This window comes from Perissodus microlepis, chromosome 3 (assembly GCF_051167445.1).
Source record: "Perissodus microlepis isolate ML-2025 ecotype Zambia chromosome 3, ASM5116744v1, whole genome shotgun sequence".
NCBI classification, from domain to species: Eukaryota; Metazoa; Chordata; class Actinopteri; order Cichliformes; family Cichlidae; genus Perissodus; species Perissodus microlepis.
Window position 1 is genome coordinate 7,217,115 of NC_140463.1, and position 9,993 is coordinate 7,227,107.

The 9,993-nt window shown below is 40.4% G+C and overlaps 1 protein-coding gene across 1 annotated transcript; it reads left to right on the forward strand.

Annotated features, from left to right (window-relative positions):
• The first annotated feature begins 7,673 nt into the window (after window positions 1–7,673).
• On the forward strand, window positions 7,674–9,682 carry LOC146389668 (nuclear factor 7, ovary-like). The gene has a single exon (XM_084923019.1). It carries the CDS (start codon window positions 7,956–7,958, stop codon window positions 9,306–9,308), a length of 1,353 nt encoding a protein of 450 aa, XP_084779145.1. The 5' UTR covers window positions 7,674–7,955; the 3' UTR covers window positions 9,309–9,682.
• Window positions 9,683–9,993: the final 311 nt, after the last annotated feature.

Genomic DNA, 9,993 nt, shown 5'->3' on the forward strand with positions numbered 1-9,993 from the left:
TACCACAATAGAGTTTCTTAAATCTCACAGCCTGAAAAATACCGCACATGCCACAATGAAAAAGCTCAAAATGTCTGAACAGTAAATACTAAAGTAAAACCATTAAACCCACTCTGGAACTTAATTTAAAGGTTATTTAACAGAAATTAAAATAAATATATAAAAATTTAAGTTTCTAATCCTGACAGAATTTTCTCATGACGATCAGATAATGTAGACCAGATGGAGCAGAGATGGGATGAATCTATAAGATTGATTATTATTATTTTTTATTTACATTCTTCAATTTGTATTAAAAAGGCACAGACTGCTGAGTTTTTGATGACATAACAAAACACACAGCTAAATACTGAATCAATGACTTCAAAGCTTAATATGGAGTTAGAGGTTGTAGACAACTGTGTGATAAATAATAAACACATGTTAAACATTTCTAAAACAAATGTCTCATTGAGACAGATTCCAAAGACAGTAACCAAATTTGGCCACAAGATGGTAGCAGCTGATGTGAGATCCTTTCTGGTAGGGGTGCCCAATCCCAGTCCTCGACAGCTAACGTCCTGCAGCTTTTAGATGCATCCTTGTTCTGACACACCTGAATCAAATGAATGGCTTGTTATCAGGCCTTTGCCAAATATGATTGCATGCTGAAGAGGTAATTAAACCATTTAATTTCAGCTGTGTTGGAGTAGGGATGCATCTAAAAAATGCAGGATAGTAGCTCTCGAGAACTGGGATTGGGCACCCCTGCTTTATGGGATGAAAAACTTCTGCTCTGAGACGTCTTCACAGAGACTGGCTCATTTGTCCTGATTTCTGGGTGAATATAGATGAACATCAAAGTGTCAGATGGAGTTATGCCACATGTCGCTATAAAACAGATGACTTATACTCACAGGGACGTGTGATCATGATGTTCTCTCATCTGCAGCTGAGCACTATCTTTTCCCAGCAGAATAACATCTAGTATTATTAAAACCATATATATTAATTCGCAGACTACTGTATATTCTTGAGAAAAAGATTAAAGTCCTCCCGGCTTTCCTCATTAAATCTGAGGCTACGTCCACACATACACGGGTATTTTTGAAAACGGAGATTTTCCGTTTTAAAAGATAATCCCGTCCACACGTAAAGGCAGAAATGAAGGAAAACGCTGCTAGGAACATGCCAAAGCAACAGGTGGTGATATATTCCTAACCGTGAAGAAATGTTGGCCAATCAGAAGTCTAGAAGCCTCGGTGGGAAAAAGTAAACAAAGCTGGGGCACAGAAGCAGAACCAAGCCATATGTGTGGAGGGACAGTAACTGTGTGTGTATATGTAAGCATTTAAACACTGCAGAGAGTACAATTAACAGTAATAGTATTGTAGAAATTCATTTCCCCGAAACAATAACGTGGCGCACAGTGTGACGTCAAAAAATGCGCACACCTTTGACCCTGCATTTTCTGCGTTTTCTCCGTTTTTCTCGTCCACGCGTAAATGCAAAAACTGAGTTTTCAAAAATATCCACCCTGGCCGGAGTTTTTAAAAATCTCAGTTTTTAGTGACCAAAAACGCCGTTTACGTGTGAACGAAAGGTGCAAACACATAGAAAAATCTGCGTTTTCAATACCTGGGTACGTGTGGACGTAGCCTGAGAAGGTAAAAGGACATTACATCCAGACCTTATTGTGACAGGTGAGACCTGAGACTGGGAACCGCCCCTAGTAGGTGGGGCCAGGTTTTTCCCTTTTATAAGCACAGGTGCAGGCAATTAGTGATGGTAAATTTGATTCTTTTTGCTGAATCGAGTTTTAATGAGTCACTCACCAAAGTGAATCGGGTTTTTTGAGTCATTTGATTCACTGAGTCAGTTGACCAGAGAGTGCAAAAAATGTACATTTTCACTCAAACTTAATTTGTTTCTCTTTTCATGTAAATCCTACTGCTAAGATGAATGATTCTAAAAGAAAACAACAATTTTATAGAGCAAAAAACAGCAAAAACATTTCTAAAATTAAGCAATTTCCTATCAAAATTACTTAATAAACATTTATTTTGTTTATTTTTATTTTATTAGTATTTTCCTTAAATGTGTCAAATATATATTTTCTCATCTAAATTTCCACTGAGCTGCGAGCCAGGGGGCGGTAATGCGCCTTAACATTGGTTGCCAACCAAGAAGAAGAAGAAGCTGTGACCCAGGAGGGAGGGGGTTTGTCACTACCCGATCCGTACCGGAAACCCGATCCGTACCCCGCATGCGCGAAAGGTGTCTACTTCCGGTCGTAGCGTTTTACGATAGTTATGGGTCAGAGTATCTGTTAAGATGTTAAGAATAATAAGTATATATTAAAATGTTTGCAATAATGAAGCATTTCAGTACAATGTAGACAAAACCAAAAAATAAAAAGATAGTTACGGATCGGGACTCCCCGATCCTTACTGCGCATGTGCAAAGTCGGACTGTACAAATCGGGTCTACCCGATCCGTACCGCGCATGTGCAGATGTTTTCTTCTTCTTCTGTTCGTTTAATGGCAGTTTACTCCCCAGTGTACGATGATACTGCCACCTGCTGACCGAGCGAATGAACCCTATTGTAAACTGAATTGGCGTCATTACAAACGTGTGTTAAATTTGATTTAGTGATAGTCGAGTGTGTTTATGCTTGTCTGTGTGGAGAGGATTGACTGGAATAGTGATGATGATGTCCGCTATCACCGTCAATTGTCAGTAAACACTTAATCTGGCTGATGAATCTTCACGTGACACATTGCTAAGTCAATATTATTAAGTCTGTAATTAGGCGCCATTCTTCTTATTTTACGGTGCTGTTGTTCAATCGGGGGACGCTCTCTGTTGAGGAGAAAAGCATGAATTTGTTTGTATACGGATTATCCATTGTTTAAATGTCCCGGGCAGTCGAAAAGGAGGCAGAGCTGTTGAGAAATGCTAGGAGCTAACTGGGCGCTAACCGTATCATTCAAATATATTGAATGTCGCAATGTTGGCAAAGAGAGGAAGTGACGTAAGATTTGCGCATGCGAGGTACCGATCGGGTTTCCAGTACGGATCGGGTAGTGACAGGGTTAGTGAGTCCTGAGTGATTCGCTTATGCTACGATTCAGCACAGGAAGGGACGGGGTGAGTAGCTCAAATGTGTTGTTAGCATGTTAGCAGAGCGATGCTACTGTGAACCGAGGAGCTATTTTCTTGATGTGAGCTTCTACTCAGGGTTTTTTCTTCCAGTTCAGAGCAGAAATGTTTTTGTTAAGATACTGGATGATGTGTTTTTCTCTACAATTTTAATTATAAGCTAGATATATTGCTGCTAACAGCAACAGGGATGAGTCAGTGAGTCAGTTGGGCTTGTGAATCATGATTCATGAGTCAGTAAAGTGATTCTCGAGTATTGAACGATTCATTCATGATTCGCGCATCACTACAGGCAATTACTCATTCTCTTGAGTGAACCTGGAGCTCTGTGAGTGCCTGGTCCAAGCCGCGGTATTTGGCACTTTGAACTTTGATGTGGGTCCCTTAGCCTTTTATTGAAGCTTTAGGTCACCGAAAATGGTCCGCTTGTGTTTTGGTGATTTGGCGGAGGTTTAAAGTGTGCTGTATCTTTACCCCCTGTAGGAAGAAACCATTGTTTTGTTCCTGTGACAAAACATGTAAGGGACTCAACCAGCGTTTGTCGATATTTGTTAGGGGGTGTCCCCATCTTGTAAACAGGTAGCTGAACAATACATATGAAGCAAGGTGGGAGGGCTATTCCTGCTGCGGTCAATTGTTCAGTCAAAGTGATGTCCTGTTTTCATTTACAGATTGTCAAGCTGCTTCTTTTCCAGGGTGGATCTCTGGCTTCGTGGCCGAGGTCCAGATACACCAGTGGTTATTTTAATTTATTTCATTCTTGCTTAATTCAACAGCTAGGTTGTTGTTTTTGTTTGTTTTTGTTGTTTCACTGTATCAGTAGGCACCAATGCATGTATCGATTGTATTTTAGAGTGGTTTAATATATTCACAGTGGCTTGCAAAAGTTTTCTGCCCCCTTGAACTTTTCCACATTTTGTCACAATACAGCCACAAACATGAATCAATTTTATTGGAATTCCACGTGAAAGACCAACACAAAGTGGTGTACACGTGAGAAGTGGAACGAAAAACATACATGATTCTAGGGGTGGGCGATATAAACGATATCAGATAGAAACGATATAAATTTGGCCAACGATAGAGATTTTGACTATACCGCTCTACCGCGATAGCGCATGTTGATGATGTCATCAAGCTGCGCCTGTTTTGGTCGAAAGCATCGCAGCGGCTACAACCATTATCATCTGCAAAATATGCCGGGCGACAATCATAGCAAATGACTGGATGAATAATCTCAGTTGTTCTCCTAACTGAAGTTTGCCCCGTGTATAGCATCCTGCTATGCGATTGCATTTGTCCCTGACCACCAGAATCCCTCACGTTAACTTTTATCGAGTGGATAAAAAAGTTGGCGTTCATCCTCCAGCTTCACTGTGCTAATGTTATGCTAACATAGCTGTGTCGCTAGCAATCACGTAGCACAACATTATATACCAGGTAGTCCAACTTCAGTAACCCTGCAAACGCCACTGCTGTTTAGTTTTCGGTCTTCATTTATGTTGGAGGGGGTAGCAGAGCTGTATGTTTTAATTAGTTTCAAAAATCTCTCAGTCAGAACATGGTATGTCATGTTTAGGTGGAAACTAGCGAGCTAACTTCCTGTTAACTTCTAACTCCGTTAAATTTAATAAATTACCTTTTCATGGATGCCTGGATGTTAAACTTAATTGTTACACCTGGTAAAGCAGCAACGCTGATGATTTTATTAAAGATGAGAGAATTTAGACCGTTTTTAACTCTCAGTGTTCGTTTGACTTTTGGACCTGAAGGGACGGAGTTTTGGACCCAGATTACTCCGCAAAGCTCCTCACTACGGCAGCCGTAATGCTCTGACAATCCATCAAGCAGTGCGGCTTACCAAAGTTGTACTAAAACATTTTTTAACAGATTTTTGCACGCCCAAATCGGTTCGAGGTCAGTAAGCACAACCAGAATTCATACATAAGGCACACTCTCGATTTTTGACAAAATTAAAGGATTTTAAGTGTGCCTTATAGTGTGGAAAATACGTTATACAGAAGAAAATAATATATTGCAATATATATCGTTACCGCACGTGCTTCAAATTATATCGTGATATGGATTTTAGGCCATATCGCCCAGCCCTACGTGATTCGAAACACTTTTTTTTTTACAAATAAATAACTGCAAAGTGGGGTGTGCATAATTATTCAGCCCCCTGAGTCAATACTTTGTAGAACCACCTTTTCCTGCAATTACAGCTGCCAGTCTTTTAGGGTATGCCTCTACCAGCTTTGCACATCTAGAGACTGAAATCCTTGCCCATTCTTCTTTTCAAAACAGCTCCAAATTTATATATCTATCTATATATATATATATATATATATATATATATATATATATATATATATATATATATACACACATATATATACACATATATATACAGGGTGGGCCATTTATATGGATACACCGTAATAACATGGGAATGCTTGGTGATATTAAAGTCCTGTTTGTGGCACATTAGTATATGTGAGGGGGCAAACTCCTCAAGATGGGTGGTGACCATGGTGGCCATTTAGAAGTCTAGTATATATGTACATATACATATATACACACACACATATATACATATATACACACACACACATATATACATGTATACACACACACACACACACACACACACACACATATATATATATATATATATATATATATATGTGTGTGTGTGTGTGTATGTGGTCAGTGGAAGAATCCATGAGTTTCTCTGTGAATTTCCCATTACGTCGTAGTGCACTCGGTGCTTCCTCTGAGGTCTAGGGGTTTTTCGCTGTAAAAAGAAGTTTTCTTCCCACGCAGTGAACAGGGGACGCTGATGTTTTTGTCACTTTTTATGCAATCAAACTCAAAGTAAGGTCAGTACGTCCACGCTTTAAACGCTGCACGTCATACTCTCTCCTGCACTTGATATATTATCCATTGTTGATCTGCACACAGCTGTTGCCACGAAGGTCGCACTCACTTATGTCATTGTTATGGGACACTCACAAAAACAAATTAACGGTTTTAGTAACGCAGTAAAGCAGTAACTGTCAGTTTTGTTTTTTCTTTTCATGGTGGAGATTTGGGGTGTACCAATTTAATCTAATGACCTTTTTTGCAATAGTAATCCCTTACTTTACTCGTTACTTGAAAAAAGTAATCGCATTACAGTAATGCGTTACTTGTAACACGTTACTGCCCATCTCTGGTGACGTGTTAATGGATTTCATGCATACAAAAGAACATGGAACAACCTTTTTATTATTTGTACTGATAGGCAAAAGCATCGTTGTCTCCAGTGAACAGGTTGTTCCATGATGACAAAAGATATAAACAGAAAAAAAGGCTCAACACACAGAGACATTCTGCAACATACTCACTACTGAGAAAAAATATGCTTATTACAAATCAAATTGTAGGACAAAGTATTAACTGCGAGTTATGTTTCTTTTAATAGTCTCAAATAAAAAAATAAAATAAGGCAATCTGACTGGTACTGACAATGGGCAAACGGCTTAAGAATGAAAGTTCAGGTACTATGGAACTTTAGTTCTTGAGAAAGTTACAGAGTGGGTGACACATGGTTAACATTACATTAACAGTTTGCTCTCAGTCCACTTACCAGCAAATGTTCCAGGTGGCTCCGCTGTGAGTTTGTGTCCATTAACTGCAGAAATGTGCAGAAATGAAAGATTTCCTGTGAGGCTGTGCGCTCTTCACGCACACTAATAGTAAATTACTACTATCATGTTTTACTTAAACTTTGAAGTTGTAGTTGCTGAATATAAATAATATGAGCAATTAACAATTTTACTCCAAGATACTGATAAGTATACATATGTAAGGACAAGAGAGGCATTAAGGACAAAAACAAGACACCCCCACCCCCACAATCTTTTAGTTACAATATAATATTTGGTTGAAATGTTCATATTGTTCAAATATGTTATTTTCTTTGGTTGTTGTAAAATAATGTGTGCCCCAGTCTCCAATAAGACAAAGTGCTGGAAAGGTAGTTATCCCTCCTTTACACCACAAGAAGGAGTCTCTCAATAAAAGAGCAGCTCTAGCAGGAGTAAACAAGCCCGGCCCCTAACCATAATGCAGTGCGCCTATCAAGAGCTGTGTGAGACTGTACAGATGTGTAACAATGTACTATGTCTATACATTTGCAGACCCAGTAAAGGGAAACTGGGTCTGTGAGAGTTAAAGGTAGAAGAAGAATTTGCATCCCAGCAAACACATGAAATCCCCTGTGTTTGTATTACACACCAGCAGCTAGAGAATCTGCCAAATATTGAGGCAGGCTGAAGCACTTTCAAAGTAAAGCCTCCCAAACAACTACATGAAGTGACACATTATTTTCTGAGCTTAATGCTTTGAACTGTTTTACAGCTGCTGTTAGGTAAACAAGTGAACTCTGTGATGAAACACATCTTTATTTATGGCTGAAGCAAAACTCTTGACAGCCAAGGGAGGTGAACAGAGCTCCGCCCCTGACATCAGTAAACTGAGACAAACCAGGAAACAAGCTGTTCCTCTTCCTCAGTAAAGAGAGACGCACAGACGATCAGACTGAGCTCAGACCAAACTAGCAGCTTCCTCTGAGTGAGTCCAGCTACAGGAGAGAAAAGTGGAAAACTCCAACACTGCTGCTTCAAGCTGCTGACGCTCCACACACTGAATGTGAGTTTGAGCAAAAACACGACTCAAAGGAAGTTTCAGTGAAGGTGGTAGAGGAGGGAGGGGAGCCAGGACTGACTGTACTTCCTGTCTGCTGTTTTCAGCTTCACTCACAGACTCAATGGCTTCCAGATCAGAGGAGGATCTCTGCTGTCCGGTCTGTCAGGAGGTCTTCAGAGATCCTGTTATTCTGTCATGTAGCCACAGCTTCTGTAAAGACTGTCTGAATAGATGGTGGAGAGAGAGACCAACACAACACTGTCCAATTTGTAAGAGAAGATCTTCAAGGGAAGAACCACCTTTAAACCGAGCTTTAAAGAACTTGTGTGAGTTGTTCTTACAGGAGAGGGATCAGAGAACACCAGAGGCTCTCTGCAGTCTGCACTCTGAGAAACTCAGACTCTTCTGTCTGGACCATCAGCAGCCAGCGTGTCTCGTCTGCAGAGACTCAGAAAAACACACCAACCACAGATTCAGACCCATTGCTGAAGCTGCACAACAACACAAGAAAGAACTTCAGGAAACTCTGGAGCCCTTAAAGAAGAAGTTAAAGGTTTGTGAAGAAGTTCAAGTGAAGTTTGATCAAACAGCAGAACACATTAAGGTCCAGGCCCGACACACAGAGAGGCAGATTACAGAGCAGTTTAAGAAGCTTCACCAGTTTCTAGCAGAGGAAGAGGAGGCCAGGCTGGCTGCACTGAGGGAGGAAGAGGAGCAGAAGAGTGGGATGATGAAGGAGAAGATGGAGGCTCTGAGCAGAGAGATAGCAGCTCTTTCAGACGCAGTCAGAGCCACAGAGGAGGAGCTGAGAGCTGAAGACGTCTCATTCCTGCACAACTACAAGGCTGCAGTGGAAAGAGTCCAGCGCTGCCCCCTGCTGGATGATCCACAGCTGCCCTCAGGAGCTCTGATAGACCAGGCCAAACACCTGGGCAACCTGACCTTCAACATCTGGAACAACATGAAGGACATGGTCTCCTACACTCCTCTCATTCTGGACCCAAACACTGCTCATCCACAACTCATCCTGTCTGAAGATCTGACCAGTGTGAGGTTTAATGGATTTATCTGCTCTGTCCTGGGCTCTGAGGGCTTTAACTCAGGGACTCACAGCTGGGATGTTGAAGTTGGAGACGGTACATGGTGGGCACTGGGTGTGTTAACAGAGTGTGTGCAGAGAATGGGAAGCATACAGTCTGCATTATGGAGAATACGGTTCTATGAAGGTCAATACTCAGCATGCTCACCATCAGCTCCTGTTACTGTTCTCTCAGTACAGAAGAAGCTCCAGAGGATCAGAGTGAATCTGGACTGGAACAGAGGAAAGCTGTCGTTCTCTGATCCTGATACTAACACACACATACACACCTTCACACACACTTTCACTCACAGGATGTTTCCATATATCAGCACTGATGGTGAAGTGAAGGTGTTGCCATCGAAGGTGTCAGTGTCAGTGGAGCAGATGAGCTGAGGATGATGATATTTCTAATGTTGTTTCCTGTCAGTGAATTGAAGCTGTTAAACTGCAGCTGTCCTCCTGCTGCCTCGTTGTTCCAAAGCTCTTTGTTTCTCTTTTAGTTCTCACTGTTTCTTTCTGTTTCTGCTGTCCACCTTTTCACATGGAAAATCATTTCACTGTTTCTCACTGAATGACTCCCCAAACTAGATTTGAAATTCTATCAAGTTTCTAATCATTACAAGTGATTCATGTTTCTATTTGATGTGTAAATGGAGATGATTTAGTTTGCTGGGATATGGACTGACATGTGTTGAATGGGGCGGAGCAGTTTGTTGTTTTTTTCTTGTCTGTTTATGACAAAAATAAATATATTGTCAAAAAATTTATACCACAATAGAGTTTCTTAAATCTCACAGCCTGAAAAATACCGCACATGCCACAATGAAAAAGCTCAAAATGTCTGAACAGTAAATACTAAAGTAAAACCATTAAACCCACTCTGGAACTTAATTTAAAGGTTATTTAACAGAAATTAAAATAAATATATAAAAATTTAAGTTTCTAATCCTGACAGAATTTTCTCATGACGATCAGATAATGTAGACCAGATGGAGCAGAGATGGGATGAATCTATAAGATTGATTATTATTATTTTTTATTTACATTCTTCAATTTGTATTAAAAAGGCACAGACTGC